The sequence below is a fragment of the Cynoglossus semilaevis genome, chromosome 14 (genome assembly GCF_000523025.1).
Source record: "Cynoglossus semilaevis isolate Cse_v1.0 chromosome 14, Cse_v1.0, whole genome shotgun sequence".
NCBI lineage: Eukaryota > Metazoa > Chordata > Actinopteri > Pleuronectiformes > Cynoglossidae > Cynoglossus > Cynoglossus semilaevis.
In genome coordinates, this window is record NC_024320.1 from 27,841,332 (window position 1) to 27,861,331 (window position 20,000).

At 40.6% G+C, this 20,000-nt stretch overlaps 1 protein-coding gene across 4 annotated transcripts in view; it reads right to left on the bottom strand.

Annotated features, from left to right (window-relative positions):
- The window catches only part of LOC103390427 (proline-rich protein 36-like), a 53,834-nt gene that overhangs the window by 24,006 nt on the left and 9,828 nt on the right, over positions 1-20,000 (bottom strand). For 3 of the 4 annotated variants that reach the window (XM_008326280.3, XM_017038798.2, XM_025062301.1), the window contains 2 exons: positions 7,212-10,908; positions 3,692-3,766 (listed from right to left, as the gene is read on the bottom strand). In XM_008326280.3, coding sequence (XP_008324502.1) covers positions 3,692-3,766; positions 7,212-10,105 — 2,969 coding nt within the window. In that variant the 5' untranslated portion in view covers positions 10,106-10,908. The remainder of the gene's footprint in view (positions 1-3,691; positions 3,767-7,211; positions 10,909-20,000) is intronic. The other variant, XM_025062300.1, reaches the window with a different exon arrangement.

A 20,000-nucleotide genomic window follows, 5' to 3' on the forward strand; every position in this document is an offset into this window, starting at 1 on the left:
CGAGTCAGGGCTGCGTATTTTTTTTTTCTGATCTTCCCTTCAGTTTTCTGAGGCTCTTCAGCGCCCCCTGGCTATTTTGAAAACCACTGTGCTAGATAATTGTATTGTTTAATTGCTTATCTAGAGCCCATCAATTACTATTACTGTTGATTCTGCTCAAATTATTATTATATATCTGGTGTCAAAAACGGAGACGATAAAACACGTCTGCAGATTTGCTCGGATCAAATTTATAAGTAGCTTATCGCACAAGGACAAACACCCAAATCTGCACTTTCCGTCATTTTTCTAAATACATCGGGGTGTAATCATTTTGGAGTAGATTGATAGCGTGGCGTGTGCTGAGTGCTGCTTTTCTGTGAGGACTTGGACAAGAAGCTTTTTAATTGATAGAATCTGTCCTGTCAGATTTTATGGCTTTTCCATCACTCACTCCTTTTCAGGCCCCATGTTATGGTTCTCCTCTGCTCAACACCTTCTTCTCCATCACTGACAAAATCTCTTTATAGACTCAGCTCTATTTGAGACTCACAGAAAGGAAAAAAAAAAAATCACCTCCTCTTTCAAAGCAGGAAAATCCTCTTGACTAAAGTGTGTGGACTTGACAGGTGATAGTGTGATAAGTCCTCACATGACCATGAACGCAGGCATTTCAACCGGCGGTGAAACAGAGGAGTATTTCAGAGAAATCACTTTAGCAGAAGAAAGAAGGACGGGGGTCAAGTCAATAAAAAAAAATGCTATGACAGCAGTGGGATTTTAATAAAGACTCAGGCTGTGGTAATTAACTGTGGTCATTTAGGAAACTGAAATATTCAATGCAGAGCGATGTACATTGTATATCCAATAATTCCAGGTTCATCTTTAGTCGCTCTCTAATTCACACATGAACTCACTGTGCCAGTTTAAAATACCATCTCATGCAGCAGAGGCTTCAACGTCCTGGCCGACAGTAAATAAGTCCATGACTGACAGGGTGACTGACACAATTGTCAGAGTTATTGTGAGAGACTCTAGACGGATTAATATGGTTGAGAATAACGACTTCGCCCAAGTTTTTGAAAGGAACTCTCGACACGTTCTGCAAGCCACTGTCATGATGCACAGAGATGATGAAAATCTACCAACTCCTGAGCCGCGAGTTTGGCTTCAAGATTCTGGTCGTTTAGTCATCATCGTGGATGTTAACTACATAACAGACTGGGTGTAAAAGGAGCATCCATCAAAGCCAGAGATGCATTAACAATTATTTCCTGTGGGACAATCTAGGGACTAGACCAGACGTGGACAAACTTTTTGACTTGTGAGCCACAATTGTCCTAAAATTAAACAGAGGGGCCGGGTCAAGAGCAGATCGATGAAGCATTCGTGTGAATTTAGATAAATGACATGATAAAAGTCATGCATAAAAGCTACAATGCTTTTATCATTTTTTACGCCATCTATTGGGGAAACATGGATATTGCAGGAAAAAGTATAATGATAACATAAATAAATTATGTAATTTGGAAAAGTTTGGCGGGCCGGATTAATAGGCTGAACGGGCCGCATCCAGCCCCCGGGCCTTAGTTTGCACATGCCTGGACTAGACAAAAGAGTACAAGTTCATAGTTAAAAAGGTTCCTTCTGTCAGGTAATAACTTCATCTGATGTGAATAGAACAATCCTGACCATAAAATCAAATGACAGTCTCGCTCAACTTCCTGTCGAATCCAAGTGTCTCGTTCAGCCAATCGTGCTCATTGTTATGGGTCAAATGTCACCGTATCTCACACAGATGGCTGAAAAAATGTCACATGAGAACAGGTGTCTTCATGGTTTAAAACAAAAATTACTGAATACAACTACAGATTCACAGAATGTTTAAGTTCCTGGTTGTTTGTTGTAACGAGAAGTTAAAATGGCAAAACAGCACAAATAAATAAACTTGGATTTTTAAACATTTCAAACCAAATGAAATTGTCTGTTGGTAAACATCTTTTCCAACTGTGCCAAATCAATATAACAATTGATTAACAAAACAATATCATTGAGTCGGTCCGTCCAAACAGGAAGTCATTTCTGTTATTTTTCCTGATAGATACAGGTTTAAGTGAATTTCCAAAAAGTAATTTTAGTTTCGTGGAAATTTAATGGGAAAAGCATCAACTGTATTTTGTGAATGAGTCATTTTCATTATTTTTCACATTTTCCCTGCTCTCTCTGGCTATGTTTTGCTTCAAATGTCACATTTTTTATCAGTTTCTTTTCTTCAGCTGTTTTTTTTCTTTCCTTTTTTCTTTTCTTAAAAAAAATAGTAGTAAATAATAGTTTTAAAGTTTTTTTTTTTAAATTGTGGGAAGTTCTATTCAGTGTATGAATCAATGACGAGGACAAACCGAGTCGGTTTAATAGTTTACTCCGCTGGTGCAGTTTACAGGAAGTCGACTTGAGCGATATCTCAGTGCATCTGATAATCAGGTTACCACTAGGGGTGCTGTAGCTACAGGAGACACCTTATTAGCCCGCCAAAAATCACACGTGTATTAAATGAAACAGGAGCGAGTTCACGGGTGAGGTATTTGGACATGTGCACACTCCGATTACTTCCCCTTATTTAGAAAAGTCACAGCTCTAACGGAGTTTCTTTTTTGTTTTTCTCCACTCTCCTGTAAAGTGTGAAATCCTGTTTGTTAATTGGCTGATTTCAATTTTAGATTTGAGCCTCAGCGAAGAATGATTATGTGGTTTGTGCTTGTGAGTGACACTATGTCATCTGTTCATCTGTGTGAAAAAGAAGGGTCAGTGAGACGGAGAAATTAGAAGTGCAGATGACGGAGGAGAAAAACATTTGCTCGAAATATCATTACAAATGCTTCGCAATACAAGGTGCAATATAAGGTGACATCCAGTAAGACTTACTTACTTATTATTACTTATTATTTGTGGTGCCATTCCATGTCCCAACCACTAGGTAACTAGTGTTTGTGTGTTTAATGTTTATAGTATTATAGTATAGTATTTTATATTTTTTATTAACACTATTTGTACATTTAAAATATCTTACTTTTTTGTGAAATTTTACAGTCTGGTCTACCTCTGTCTACTTTATTCCGTTTTTTAATTGCTATCTTTTTTTTCTCCTCTTTAAGTCAACCTTAACTAATCTAATCTAATCTAATCCCTGATCATCATGAGAAAAGATCTGTTTAACAACATAGAAATACGATTTTTTCTGACCTTCTGTTCAAAGCCTTTTTTTTGTCAATGTTGAATAGCACATGTCAGAATATTTTGAGCATGTTGAAATACAGTTTATAGCTCAGTGGTCAAACTAAATTCTCTTTTTCTAGCACTAGTACTCTGTACAATACCTTTGGATTCAAACTTTAACTCCTTGCTTACTGTCCAACTAAATACATTTCAGTGACAGTATGTGTGCCCGTGAATGTGCGTACGCCTGCGTGAACACACCTCAGTGTGAATGAAGTGATCAGACCTGCTGCGGTGTTTGCGCAGCGCTGTACCCACGATGCATCTTGCTGTTCTCGTCACGGAGCAGCGTGACAATCCTCAGCAAGCCTTAAAACTCAACTCATGATGCCCACAATCCTGCACTCTGACACTCTGACACTCACGGTGCCCTCACTGCCCCAGTCGGAGACATAAAGTCATAAATATGCAAACTATGAAGAGCCATCCAGTCACGTACCTGTAGATGATGCAGGCACAGTCCCTGCAGGTCCCACAGTTCTCAATGTCCTGTCCAGTCCTGTATGAATGTCTTCTGTGTGAAAGGCAGAAGAATAACATATCAGGGGTAAAAGAGGAATGTTGGTGCGTATACATTTGTGCTGGGCAACACTTCAGAATCAGAACCAGAATTTAAAAAACGCCAAAAATCTGAAAGACATCTCTGGGGGAAATTTTAAAAAATTAGGATTAAGAGAAATACAATACTCAAGTAAATTTTCACGAGTATTGTGATTAAGTGCCACGTTAAACTGGTCTTTCAGTATGGTAAAAAAAAAAGGTTTTATATAATATAATATATTATATACATATTATATACCACTATACTACAGTTGTTTTTAATGATGTTAGTATTCTTTTAAAATGTTTCTGTTGAAATAGGAAACTGTAGAAATATTTCAGGAAGTCGTTTTTAATAATAAACAAAGAAAAGATCAAAATATGAATAAATATGTGGTTCAATAACATTTTTTTGTAAATAATTGCTCTACCACAAACATTACCAGGTACTGATTACCAGGTACTGATTACCAGGTACTCGGCGCTACTGTACTTTTCACGAGTATTCTGATTAAGTGCCACGTTAAACTGGTCTTTCAGTGAGTCCAAATCTGACGATTAAATATTCTTACTATTAAATTTGAATTAAATCAAGGATAGTAACACACCAACAGGAACTCCTGGAAAAGTATGCCTTGGAATTAGGACAAGGACGTGGAGTAACACGTGGTCAGGGTCAAGGATAAGGCTCTGTGTGTGTGTGTGTGTGTGTGTCTGATTTAAATAACCTCATATCATTTTTTTTTAATTAATGATATCCTTTCTAACTGCGTCAGGCTGTTACGTAAATCATGAGTCACCACACTGTATATGACCTCAGGCATAAAGTAAAGCTCATGAGATTTGTGTTATGTTTTAGTGCATCACCTATAAAGTATATGTATGTATACCAGGCGCAGTACACATAACACTTGGATGTACTGCATGTAGGCGGTTTGCTCTTTAATCATAGCAGTTGCGCATCTGCAGCAATGTGTTTTATCTGTCAACAATGTCCAATAATGATGTCGTTATGACGAGAGAGAGAGAGAGAGAGAGAGAGAGAGAGCTAAATTTATTTTCGATCAAACACCTTATGGTGTTTCCTGCTAGTTAACATTTACTATAGTTATCTAAATTAAAAGGGAGACATTCTGTGTTGCGTCTCTTCTCTACCTGTGCCTTACTTGATGGTAAGTCAAAAAGTTCTAAGACAAAATGAAAACATAAGTCTTTATTCCTAAGAATAGAAAATGTACTTCTCCTGTTTAAGTTAAAAGGTTTTTAAATCAGAAAATGTCTCAGTTCTGCCTCGTTTTAGGTCTGGAGTTCAGTTCTTTTTTCATTTATTTTTTTATTTTCAGGTAAAGCAAGGCAATGAGAACTTGTTGAATCTTTTCCAGACACCTGTGAGCCTTGACATCTTTTAGTCATTAAAATCAAACACCTTTTGAATTTGTAACAGATGTGTCTCAGGACTGTGTTTGTTTCTAGTAAATATTTCTAAAGTAGGTGTTTTTTTTTTAACAGAGAAATGACAAAGAAAACACAGGCAAACTGCTGATACAGTAAAAAAAAAAATCTTTGGCTTCTTAAAATTAATGGGGATGAAACGTTGGAGTCATTAACAATGTGAGACGCTGCTCTTTGGTTACAAGAAAAGTGTGATGTTCCCTGACACTGATGCGCTGCTGAGGCACGAAGCGTGTTTCAGGGTTTAAACCGAAGCTCACAAGATAATTTAATGAGATGAATGGACATTTAAGTGGTGTCATGTGTGACACGCATTACATATTCATTAAAAAAAGTTTGTGAGGCTTAAAGTTCAGATTTCAATGGGTCAGTCTTCCATCGATTCAAGTGTGTGAAAAGATTACCAAGTAGCCAATCAGGTAGAAGCCCTGAGACTACGACCTGTTTTTATACCCAGAAGAATGGAACATTAAAGTCAACATCAACAGCAGTGGGATTTTTATCTATAGCAACTGTAACATACTGAATGTGTACACAGGGGCTGCTGCAGGTGCTTTTACTGTAGTATCCCAGAAATCTCAGTGGTTTGCAGTGACATGAATTTTTCAGCACAGGGACAGTTGAGAGTTGAGAACAGCATGACTGACATCAAACTTCGTAAAAAAAAAAAAAAAAAGTACCGTGTCACTTCTCAGTCCAAACTATTGTTTCATTCACTTACATCACTTTTTTTTCCCCCCTTTTCTGTTTTTCACAAAATATATTCTGTGTCCTGTCCTCACAGCTTTATTGCCAAAGTATTTATGATGCTTATAATACAGGGAGTGACTATAAATAGAGCAACTGCATCATTGCAAGTCTTTGGCACAGCAGCCGTGGATTTGTAATACTCATAACACATCATGGGTTCGGAGGGGTTTGCAAACAATAATGTGACAACAGTGACCCACTTGTCGACGGTGTTTCAGTGCAGATCTACGGTCACATTATCATGTCTGCTGGTAATTTGTTTTTGTGTTAAGAGATTCTGAAACTTACCAGAGAAATTAACTGTCTGGGAATAAACAGCAGGCTCTTAGGCAACATGCTGACATTTACTTTCCAGTCCACAAAATATCAGCCACTCAAAATTTATGTACTTCCACTCGTGCTTGTCTGACTGTTTATCCTGAGTGGATCTATCTCTGGCTGTCTCACTCTATCGGTCCTCCTCCTTATGTTTGTCTGTCTTTATTTGTCTGTCCGTCTGTCCCGCTGTCAAGCAGCCCTTGGCAGAGGGCCTCAGATTTATAGGCCCATACGTTAGCCTGGGGCTGCAAGTCATTTCACTTCTTCAACTACAAATGCGGTGTGGCTCCTATTTTAGCCGAAGGCTTGCACACGCAGACACCCCCCACCCCCCAAACCTCTGATTTAACCTGGGGCGTTGCAACATTTCATGATTTTGTTAACACTATCTTTGAACACCACCTTGGTCACAGTGTGGTGCCAAGAACAATATTGTCATCCTGGGTCACCAGCAATGTGTTGTAAAATTCCAGAATTGAATCACTGGGGTATTTTTTTTTTTTTAGCACAGAGAGCACTTCCACTGTACAATCACTGTCCAAGACACTAACACCGGGCTGTGATTTTTAAGTGTCAGTCCTTAACAGCTTGGAAAACGTCCCTGCAGTCAACAACACAACAGCCTGCTTTGGGATATTTATTTGGCCACTGATGAGTTTGATTAGTAGAGCTGGGAGTCAGAAGCCAAAATACGACGCAGCAGTTAAGAAGACCCAGAGATGAGATCGTGCAATTTAACTAACGGTGGCGGTGGAAATATTTGTTGTTGGTAAAATAGTACAAATTGTAATTTATCTTGTTTTCATTTAATAAATGGTTGCTTTAGAATGATTATGCTTGGTTTTTTTATACACATTTTTTTTTATTTAAACATTTTTTGAAATAAAATATTGCCTCACCCATCTCTCTCCGCTTCCTTCTTCTCAAGGTCTTGAATCACATCCAGCAGGACTTTAATGGTGTTCTGGCTGGTTTCCAGGACTCCCTCCAAACTGTGGAGCTGGCTCTGCAAGCTACGTATGTCATGCAGGGGCCCATTGGGACTAAGGAGTTTTTCTGTCACTCTGGAGGGGTCCAATTTACACTTGGCCCCAGCCACCAACCCTCCCAGGATTTCCTGGACCTGTCTCAGTGTGTCAGCCTGGGTGGGAGTCAGGGGCCTCGAAGAAGAGCAGCCTTTGGCTCCAGAGCAACCCTGCTGGTCAGGAGGGAGACGGTGCTGGCTGTTGGGAGTGCTGGGCCTGGCGTTGGCCCCGGAGCAGAGCATTTTGTGGAGGGCCCCAAGCTGAGCCTGTGCTGAGCTGAGACAGCTGGTCTTAAAACAGGCCTTGGCAGGAGAGGATGAGGAGAACTCTTTCTCTCCCTTCATCACAGGAACTGGCGACGTTTGAGCTCTGTGCTTCTGAGAGCAGGCCTGCTCGTTAAGTTTGGGTGAGTCGGTAGATTTTACATTTTCCTTTTTCTCCTTCTCATCGGCCTTGCTGTCTGCCCTGAGCTTAGGTGTTTGGATTCCAGGACCTGGTTTGTCGTTTCCCTTTTTACGAGGGGTGTAGGGTGGAGGTGGTGGTGGAGGAGGAGGAGGAAGTCGGATGCCCCTTTTATCCTGAGCATTGAAGGAGGCCTGAGAGGGTGGGGTATATGGTGGTGCAGCACGGAATTTAGAAGAGTACAAAGGAACGGCTTTAGTCGGCGTGACGCTGGGTTGTGTGTTTAGAAGATTGGATGCAGGAGAAGTGCAGGACTTTGAGAAGTTTGAGACGTGAGTGGAGTACAGAGGTAAGCTAGTGGTGACGGTTTGATAGGGTATGTTGCAATGGGAGACAGTTTGTATGACAGCGGCATAAGAGGGTGTCGTGGAATTAGGTAGAGGTGCATGGTGACCGTGTGGAGGTGTGGTGGTGTAATATGCAATGGAGGTGCAGGACAGGGCAGTCTGCGTTACAAACGTACAGGGTGTCAGGTTTGAAGGCAGTGTGGTGGAGTTGTGTGACGCTCCGTGTGCGAGGTCTGGAACTGTCGCTAGGTGTCCGATGGAGTCCGGTGGAGTTATATCAGGGGTTGCAGTCGTGACAGTTGGGGTTGGTGTAGAACAGCTCAAAGGAGAGGATGACACTACGATGGGGTCAGGAGTAGGTAACGGAGGTGCAATTAAGGAAGGGCTGGAGGAAACAACTGTTGAGCAAGAGGGCGTTGTTTCTGTGGACACAACTGTATTTTGTGTAATTGGATTTGCTACACAAGTAGGTGTAGGGGAAGTGGAGCAAATAGACACAGTTATAGGCAGGGGGGGCGTTGTGGGGGAAACAGAATTTAAGAAAGATGAGCAAGGAGGTTTACCCCGGTGTTCAGTAGTCTGTGTTGGTGCACCTGTGGACAGGGCAGAAGTAGCATAAGGCACAGTAGTTATTTTGGTAATGGGTGGGTCTTGGGTCCTGGTTGGTAACTGAGTCGGGGGCTCAGAATGAATTTTCACAGGGACAGATGACACTTTCAGTGGTGGAGTAGCGGAGAGACCATGAGTTTTTGTCCGTGCAGTGGACGGCTGAGTATTAGGAGGAGAGCGACAGGGAGAGTCGGTTTGTATCTGTGTGGAGCACTGTTCAACACTGGGAGGTAGGGCTGGAGTCGTGTCTGTGGTTTGAAGCGGAGTTGTGCATTGTTTATCAGTCACAGATGAAGGCTGATGATTTTCAGTTTGACTCTGAGCGGTGCAGTACTTTGAGTTTTGACACGACGAGGGACTCTCAGTTTGAACTTGGGTTGTGCAGAGTTTGGTGTTTGAAGGTGGCTGAATTAGACTTTGGGTTTCAGTCTGAGTGGGCGTGGTGCAGTAGTGCACCTCTTTTCCAGGATCACTTGTGGTTCTATTCAGTCGCTTTCTCCTCCTTACTACCGAGGGAGTGCTGCTTCCCTGCCTCTTGGGTCCATCGCAGATTGACACAGGAGAACTGCGACACGGCTGACTGCTGTTGAGGGCTGACGTGCAGTTGTGCCTGGAGTTTTTGACCACGCTCACAGCTGACTTTAAGTCTGTCCTGCAGGCTTTAGATTTCCGTTCTACAACTGTTTTATCTCTAGGCCCAGGAGGACCATTTTGGTTTCTGGATGCAGGCAACACCGACACATGGTTGTGTGTAAGGTATTCATCTTGAGAGTCATGCTCATCATCCCCATCTATACCAACTGAATCACCAAGGCTGTGGCTCCGTGTGTGAGTTGAGGAGAGGGACGGGGGCTTTTTGAGGCATGGAGACGTCTGGATGGCTGTGCTGGTGCTTGTGCAGGTCCTTCGTGTCATTGGCAAGGTTAGTGAGTTAGTCTGTGGTGGAGCCCAGCATCGACGTGTAGGACCTGGCGTCAGTGGATGAGGAGGGGCCCTGGCTAAGAAAGCAGCCACAACCTCTATGGTACTGGCCATATCACCGCGCACAGCTCCTACCACAGATGTTTGGCCAGGCAGGTCATTAGTCCTTGGACCGTCCGTGGACCACGGCTGCGGTGACCTGCAGTGTTTATAAAGAGGATTTGGGCTGTCACAGTCTTTGGGAGTCCTTTGATGGCTATTGTTTTCTCCCGTCCCACTGTTGCCACTGCTACTGCTGCCATCTTCCAGGTCCTTAAAGCGGACTTGGTGGGTACGGTTACGACGTCGTTTGAGATGACTCTCAATATCCGGAGAGTCTCGATTGAGGAGGACTGAGCGCACGGTCATTGTTCCCGGTAGCTTGTCTGTCAATTGGCTCTTGCCGTTGGTTTGGCCTGTAAGCAGGTGGTTGGGCTCTTTGCTCACCATTTCTCTTCTAGATCCTGCTCCCCCAACATCCACAGGCTTTGCAGGAAGTGAAAGCCTAGTTGTGATAGTGCATCTACGAAAGAAAACAACCACTCCTATACTTAACGGTTGCTATAACAGTGACAGATCGGTAATACTGACTGACTGAAAACCGGTTCCATTGAAGTGGCAATATATCTGTCTCTTTATATGATGGTATGCAGCTGCGGAGGTGTTTCAGATCGATACATCAAGGGTTTTTCTTGCAACCAGAATTATCCTTGAGAAAGAACGCATGACTATATTCACAGTTCCACATTAAATACAGAAAACGTAAAGACTGCTATGAAGGTGATGTAAAACCCAGGGAATCCAGTGGGTTTTCTCTTTAACACTTGTACAAAAATAAATATATGCAGCATCAAATATTCCCTAAACGTCCAATGTCCTAATGTTACATTTCCTCTAAAGCTGAGCGCTTTGGCATACTATTCACATTTTTCTTAAACTTCACAGATATGCGAACACTTGATGATGCTGGACAAGTTATCGCCAGATAAGCATGGAGGGGAAAAAAGCAAGCAGCTCATCCCTTTAGTGTCCATCGGGTTGTTTCATCTCCTCGGCAGGTGTGTCTCGTCTAAGTGCTCTGCCTCTTGGGCCCTTAGAAGAATAGTTGTTCAAAATATGTGATGGGCCTACAAGCTTCCCCATAATGGCCTTTCTTGTGTTCGTCTTTGGTTCCCTGTTCCCTCTTCTCCCCTCTGTTTCTTTCCGTCACAGGCTTTTCCTCAATGATTTATGCTTGATGTCATCGTGAGATCCTGCAGATAGCACCAAAGACAGAAAGACAGAGATTGGGGTAAAAGACTGTAATTTTGTTTCATATTACATTTCCATTGAAACACGACGTGTGCTTGACAGTGGGGATGTAGGATGTGGGGTCATTTTAAAATACATGAGAAAGAGGTCACCGCCACAAATGAAAAAAAAAGAAATCAGCTTGACAAGAATTAATGAAAGGTTGTAGATGGGAAAGGAAAAAAAAGACTAAAAAAAAAAAGAAAGGAAATCATATCTAACAAAACAAGAAAAAGGCGTTCGTAATTAAGACCCATTCATTCTGGCTGAAGGTGAAGCTTTTGTTTCTTTCTTCTCTTGTATTTGATAATGCTCTCTACAATTCCTTTCGCATAATGCACTGTTATTAGAAGTAGTGGTATTGTCGCAGCAGCAGCGATTTTTAGTTTGACCATTATTTAATTTCTCATACGTATCTGTCTCACAGATTTCCTTTTCTTTTGCATTTTCAAAAACCCTGTTATCAGACCTCGGAGATCTGCCGCGGCGTCATCCCATTGTGATTCATCAGGTCTGTTCAGCATGCTGCAGTTAGAACTATATTCTCGGCACTCCGACTTTCTCGTCTGTTTTTTGTCAGTCTTAGTCCTCATGATGTAGATACATTTATATATCACTTCCATTTCCCGTCAGTGTCACAGGCAGTCAGGTGTGAGGCTATCATTTTCCTTCCGCGATCTATGGATCTCTGCCTTGTTATCTCCTGGTGATAGCCTCCCACTCTGACAGGTCCTGACTAATTCTGTGTGTAAGTGTGACTGGCTGTTACTGTGTGACCCTTGTCTTCAGGGGGGGAGGGGTAATTAGTCAGTGCCTTACAACCCTCAGGATATTTAGAGAGAGTGAGTGAGAGAGAGACCCAAAGAACTGCCACATTTATTTATCGCTGCTGTTTTCTGTTTCCTACCGCCGCTCTGAAGAGATCGTCTTTGTCACAATGCTTTTTAAAGCACACCCATTAAGATTAATTATGGTTTAAGTCACAGAAGACAAGACTTTGGGGGAACACAGACTATACCATGCACTGTAGATGCAGGATATTAGTTAGTTCGGAGACAAACCTTGGGATTCATTCCTATTTTTAATTACAAAACGATGTATAACAAAGAGTTGGTTAACTAAGTGCAGAAGCAAAGGAATATGAATAGGTGAATCTGCAGGATATCATTGACCTGACACTTTTGTCCATTTGGCCTAGAAGCTGTTTGGGATATCATTGACCTGACACTGTGCTCTTTTGTCCATTTGGCCTAGAAGCTGTTTTATATCTTCAATGGCTTAAAAAAAAAGTAAAAAAATGTAATTAATGTGCTTTTGAAAACTACTTTGAAAAAAATTCTCTGGAATATATTAATTCACCTTTTGAAGCAACATTATGCTCAGTGGTTCTCAAACTATGGAACACTCTTGAGTATTTGATCAGTGACACACCACAAAGTAATAGTATATATATTGAAATAATATGATCTACCAACAAAAAAACCTGGGCCTGTTTAGTTGAACACAATGCTGGTATATTCTCAGGAATTGAAGAAATACACGCACTAAGAGTTTCTTTTTTGTTTGTTTGTTTTAAACCCATATGGTGCCACATAGTGGAAGAGGATTTAATTGTTTTGTTTATCACTGTCACATTACAGGTGGGTCGCAAGAGTTTTTTCTTTGGTTTTTTTGGGTCAACTCACATCATGTTTCCCAGGAGTTTTCTAATCTATTGACTTGGATCACAAAAGTTTGTGACTTTTAAAATATGTGTCCCCAGAAAGAAAAGTTTGGGAAACACTGATTTAGTGTACACAAATTACAAAATTGAAAATGTAACCTACAGTATGTATATGTGCAACAGTGCATAAACATTCAGGATTTTTCCCCTGAGCTACCGAGTTCATTTTAGGAACTAATGTCGGTGAAAACTAAACTTAGCTGTTGTCTTCGAGCTCGTGTCGAATGATCTTCCCACAGAGACTACTTTTTATGAGTGTTGAGCAGCAATTTGGAAGTGACTGCTGTTTGAAATGTCACCTTAACAAGCTACATTTCAGTTACTTTCCTGAGTGGAGAAACAGAAAAACATTTATCAAAAAGACTGTACGAGTGACACAATGGTGGGGTAAGGGGGGGAGGCAAACACACAAAGCTAGAAACAACACAAAATCAGGAGGCTAATAAGGATAATCTTACAATAACTGCACAATTTAATCTGCCTATTCAATAAAAATAAAAATCTGGCAAAGTTATGTTGTTAATGTTCGAGCCTTTTGCTGAAATTTTGACCAGGTCACGTTTTTTAATTTTCCCTCAAGATGCAAAATAGGCTTGGATTTTAAAATGCACGCTGATGGTTTAATAAATGTGAGACCTCTTAATTCTGCATGGGCTCACTCCTGCGGTGGAGGCCGGCTCTTTGGTACATGTGACATTTTCATGTTGGACTTTATTGGCAGACCAGAGATAAATCAGGAGGCAGGAGGAGGCAGGTGTGCGACGGCATAATGTCAGCAAGGGTCATAACTCTTTGCGGTTATTATTTAAGATTTACTACAGCTTCCCCGCTAACTGCCTCCCTCTCTGAGAAGGCTTTGGTGTGAATAAAGGCTGCTGTCCTGTGTGTGTGTGTGGGGGGGGGGGGGGGGGGGGGGGTTGTATGATAATGCTAAGGTCGCATTTGATCCTCCCTGTACGGAGCCATGCTGATTCTGAGGAACATACCTGATGCGCTCGAATTCAAGAAGCCACAGCTCTGCTCAGGCAGGTCTAATAATATCCTCAGCCCCAGTCTGATGCTGAAAATTGCATCCATGCCAATAACACACCTTTGGGTCACGCTGTGCTGAGGAGGAGGAAGGTGCTGTGGATTGAATTGTTATGTAAAGGCATGTCAGATTGAATTGTCTAGGCTCGCTCAAATTTGTCAGACAGGGCCAGGATGAAGAGGAGACGGAAAGAGGAGGAAGAGGTAGACATGCTCGACTATATTTAGGGATGCTATGAGCTACATAGCAAACTGAGAGAAGTAGGAAGCTGGTTAAGTAGGAGGCGGTTGTCGACAGACAGGCAAAAGAGGAGGACAGGGAGCAACGCAGGAGGGAGCAACCCCTGGAAATGTCACGGTTAGGGTTCAGTGAAGTGGTAAATCAGTAACATCAGCGTGTCAGGGCATTTAAGGGGGAACTGGAGAGGAACTAAGAAAAGCTGTATGATCAGTTATTAGTCTTATGAGCACTGGGAAATGTAACAATTACACTTGCGTTTGTCAGAAGAATTTCAAGTTAAAGATGCATTCATGTCAATTACTGTACATTAAATGCTTGGTGATAAATAACAGTCGGATGAACAATCATGTCAAAGATGGGTGGATTTTATTTGATTGGATAAAAAGAACGAGCACACAGGCTTCATGGGAACTGAGATTTGGTTGTGAACACGTCCTCATGAATAAACCACACCACCTGGTACTTTGACATGTCTGAGCTGACCCTTAAATAGAAGCGGTGTCTGTGGAGCTGCTGCTCCGTCCAGTATATCATGGGGAACGGCCACTGGTCACTTCCAATAAAAGTATGCAGTAAAGCATTCTACCATTCTGATACTTTCCTTCCTTCCATCCATCCATCCATCCATCCATCCATTTCTTATTTAATTGTCTCACTCAACCACTCATCTATCAGGTTTCAGGTCCCAGACTGTAGGTGTTCAATGGAGAATCATTCACTTCACCTAATTTGTCTGAAAACATTTTTTTTTTAATTGCATCTTATCTGTCTTTGTTTTTTTGTGTGACAATCAAAGGAGGAATAATAATAAATAATAAAAAAGGTGGCTAATTAATCTGCTTATTTACCTTTTACTAATCAAACATTAGAATTAGTGACGTTTCTGTAAAATAGCTAAAAAACAAAAAACAATTTGAACTAGGCACTGGAGAATTTTTTTTTTTTTTTAATTACAATAAAAGTTATGGTAAAAGTACAAGCCAATTCCAAGGCCAAACAAGCTGAAAAAATATGTGTGTCTTCATTTGTGTCTTTCTTCAATTCCTGTGAGCATCCCAGGTTCAACTAAACAGGCCCAGGGTTCATACTAAGTAAATAAATTGTGAGTGCATTGAAACTAGAAGATCATTACACCTCATTACATACACTTTTTTTGACATCCCCACTGGTTCTCAATGGGAATATAAAATATGTGCTGCAGCATAGAAAAGGTTTTGAAACTGTCCTACAGAGGCATTAGCTACAAATTGGAAACGACCTCATCCTTGAGAACACAGTTCCACCTAGTAACATCCTAATCACTCGTACAAATAAAAGTACTGAAATACTTTAAAGAAATGTTGTTTTTGTGTAAGGATCTTATTAGTTACGCACTCGATTCTTCATTGAAATATTCATACTTGTACTAATCCACAGTACTTCACAACCACCTGTGTACAGGTCAGTCAGTGTTCAGAGTTTTATTGTGGCCAGTTTATTTAAGTAGGTCAACAATGTCAGCAGTTTGGAAGAATTTTAACATCAGGGACAAAGACAGCGGCGAGACTGTGAGATTTATTCTGTTATGATACAATAAAGATCTTAATAAAATACCTGATGCGCTGAATGTGCTAATGTGTCTCCTCAGTTTACTGTGGATAGTTTATACCTCAGAGTCACTAAAACAGACTTAGTTAACCGACACTGTGTGTGTTCATTCGTTTGTTGAATGGAAACAGTGCAAAAGGTCCAACACTGAGACTGTTTTCAGTTGTAATGGACTATTGGTGTAAACTGTACTATACTGGAAGATTCATTCATCTGTTTTTAATATTATATTTATAAAACCCTTCATTTTTTGATAAACGGTTTGCTGATACAACAGTGTCAGTTTGAAGATATTTTGTTTAAAACTGAAAGATTCGTCAGTGATATCATTTTCAGATGTGTGGGAAGTGAGTTGTTTTTCTTTAAATATATAATAATTATCATTAGTTACCAGTGCAGCAGACCTCAGCTGATGAAAACCCAAGTCTGATCATGCTTAAAGCAAATTGAATTACACCTACAAACACTGCTGACAATTAAATTATGACTCCTCATTCATTAGTATCAGAGATTACACAGGAAACACAGGCATTGTTATTCTTCTCTGATACGCCTGTAACGGCAGCAAGATGCAAATGCCTGTTTGTTTGTTTACGACTCTGTACTGGCGTCCAATTTGGCCAGTTACTGTCGGCCATCGCAGCAACAGCCATATTTCACCAGGCCAGAGCTGCAGCACAAGTTTTACATAATTAACGTCTGCAAACTGATGTAAGGACGTCTGTAGTCATTTCTTTGCTGTCATCAGAGTGAAGCTATTGCTCGAGATTGAACTATCACTGCAGAGCGACATGAACGCATGAAAACACGGGCGCACAGCAAAGGCCCAGCAGCTGAGCGACGGCTTCTGTGTCGACTGTGGCTCCGTCTCCTAAATGGTTGGTTGGTTGGTTGTGACCAAAGGTTGGATTTGAGGACATCTATGGTTGGTCGCAGTACTGAAACATGATTTCCTTTGGAACACTTGTTTACTACGAGAGCATGGGGTTTTTTTATGTTCCACCTCTGTGTCTTACTTCACTGCAACCTGTGGTTTTCACAAGAAAATACAGTATTTTAATCTTTTCATTCCCTAAGTTCTCTGTAATGAGGCAGCCCTGGAAACACAAGGTAAACCAGCCCAGTAAAGCAGGGATAAAGTTTCACAATAGCATTTTACTGGTGTCCAGATTAAGTCCAGTTACTTAATGACTGATAGGTGGCACTGAGTAAGAAAAGCGTTGATTATTGTTGTTATTATGTGTCAAAATGATTAGGTGTAAAATGATTAGCATGCATTAAAAAATTAAAATGTATAAATATAAATGAATTTAAGTTTTGAATATACGTTTGCACACAATATATATGGGGTATATACACAATATAAATTAAATAAGTGCATGAATCTTTATGGCACATTTAGTAAATGTTTGGTTCTAGCATCGTTAAGTTTATTCATTCATTTCATTCATTCATTATTTAATTAATTTATCGTCAACATCTCCATTCTTTCCAGAGTTCTCTGGAGAACTGGAGTCAATCTCAGTAGTAATCAGGTGGGAGGGGGGGCTTGAGGAGGGAGGGGGTCCAGACTCCACAGTTCGTCGGTCCATTACTGGTCGTAACGCTCATAAATACGGTCAGTTTAGAGATTACTGGTCCACATATAGAGACAACTCTCTCTGGCACACGCTCATAAATACGGTCAGTTTAGAGAGTCCTCGTAACATATTAACATATGAATCTGCATGTTTGGAACTATGGAAGGAACACAGAGTCCATTGCGTTTATCTTTTTCTTTTTTTTGCTGTAAGGTGATACCTATATAACTACTTTAACCCTGTGTTACCTTTCAAGTTCCTCATTTAAAAGATCGGTCCTGACATAGACGGACAAATAAAGTACCACTTAATGCCAGATACTGCGAGTTTATAATATTAAAAGCCAGTGCAACGTCACCTCAGCCTGAGTGCCTGTGAATGAATGCCTTTTAGCACACCCTGCAGGAAAGTCAGCGGTAGCTACACGCTTACTGCTGACATACTATATTAAAATTACCCACGTCATTACAAAATTATTCCAAGAAGCACTGAGAAATGGCTTTCCCAATGCATTATGGGAAATGTTCCTTGTGCCACGCAAGGGCAACAAACTAGAACAAAAAGATACTTAAACACGTGGCCCATATGTAGTGAAAACACACCCGTCGATAAAAATAAAATATTAGTTCATAACATACATAATCTGACAATGTAAAACCAAAGAAATGTGATGAGTAATAATAAATACATCACACTGCCAGTAAACGCCGCCGCCCACACGTCAGTAACGATGTTTTTATCACAATGAATTATTGCGGAGAATCTTTGTTCACATAACAGCGCACAGTGCAAATATTCCAAGGTTAAACAACACTTTCAGTCACACACACAAATAAATGGTAGCTTGCAGAGTCATTGGACAGCTCATTACTGAAGAGGAGAGTGCAGCCACAATTGTTCCAATTTCCCTGAAGGATACCCGGATTACTTCAAACTTTCGGAGGAGTGAGCCAAAAGTGATTTGTTCCATCTGTCCTCTTTTGACCAAATCCTCGCTCTAATATGAAATACTCGTATGCAGGCCAATAGATTTCAACAATCATACTTAGCCGTCTGTGAGCAAAATCGGGCTTTTTGGTATCTGTGAAAGAAAGCCAAAGTAAACACTCGCCTCGACTGCACTCACTCTGCTGCCTAAATGTCTTGTTTCTCTGTTTTTGTTTTCGGTCTCCGTCGCCGTCTTGTCTTTTTTTTTTTTTTTTTTTTTTTTTTTCCTAACCAACTGACAGAGCCTAATTTTCTGCCTCCATATGGGAATTATCAGACGCAACACATAACAGGTGGCAGCAGAACCGTCATGTCTGATGCAGAGAACACTGGTACATGTGGGTTAGTGTGCGTGGTCCACTCTCTGGGATTAAACTCTCCTGGGCGACTGGGCCGCCATCTCCACATCTTGACTAATGTACAAGTGTGAGCAGCCAGAATAGTTCATCTATAAGAAGTGGATGTATCCATCTGGAGGCAGGAGTCAAGTGTTGGAAGACGGTCAGAACAAACAAAGAACAAATAAGGTGGGGGTGCGGGTGTGGGGGGGTGACTTTGGTTGAAGCAAATTGAACTGTTTGAATGGACGTCTTTGGAAATGTGTGACTCAATCACGTTTTTGAGGTTTGTTCAGTTTGAGAACAGAACATTATGTCCTTTTGAAAATTATTCTTCAATATAGGAGGGAAAAAATGCATAATAAAGTTTGGCAGAAAATGTCACCAAACTTATATTCCATTATCGTAGCTTAACTATGCTGGAATTAGCAATAATAATTTCTGACTAAATCATGATCCCTACACTACTTTGCAGCTTGTAGGAACTCAGAGTACCTGTAATTTCAGGTTTTAAAACATCTGGTTTAAAGAGTTTTCTGTCACCTTTTCTGTATTGTCTCCATGTCTTTGAGCCTATGATTTATTACACATGGAATCATGAAACTTAATAGTCATAAATACAGTCCTCATAGCACTTACCACAAAAGGGTAAAACTGATCACCAGCTACAAGGTGACTAGCTACCACCTAGGCTAGCTAGTTAGCCCTTAAGCTAAAATGCTAACCCAGAAGTTTTACTCAGGGCTTGGGCAGTGAGTGTAGTCCTAAAATAAATTTTGAGAAGAAAAGTTCTTAGAGCAGCACTAACTACTGACAGATCCACTCAGCCCAGCTGTCATCACCCACAGACGTGTGTGTATAAGTATTTATACAGTTTAAATGCAACAGGCCTAATAAGATGTCAGCCCAACAAAGACTCCTGACCAGCAGACAGGCTATTAGTGCGTTCAAAGGAAGGTTAAAGGAAAGGGAAGAGGAGAGACAGCAGTGAAAAATGGGTGTGAAACACAGATGTACAGAATGATGGTGGACTTATGTGCAGTGTAAAGAAATGAGTCAGAGGATCATGAGAAATGAAGATGTTTCAGGGATCCATTGAAATTTACTGTATCAAACCTTGGATTTATAGTGGCAAAATAAAAATCCATATCATTAAAAAAAATAAAAAACGAGTTACCAAGTCTTGAACGGTTTCTAAAATGTATTATTGAACTAGTGTTTTGTGTCTTTAATTTGACATTTTTACGTGTTCCTGGTCCAGAACAGTAATTACGTTGTCACCAATGTAAATGATGTGGCTTTATTTAAATGTTATTTACTGCTAATTTAAGAATACAACTTTTCATTGCACACTCCAATACCTAAACATTTATTTGTCGTATCACAGAAGGAGTATATTCCCTGGGGAAAATGTGTATTTTTTTTTTTCATGTATTCAATTACAAGGAGAAAAATGAAAAAGGACATTTTTTTTGTTTATTACTATTTTTGTCCATTTCTATTGGAATCATGTCTTATAAATCCTGCCGTTTTTAGGTGTTAGTCCTTCTTATATCAATACATTTCTAAC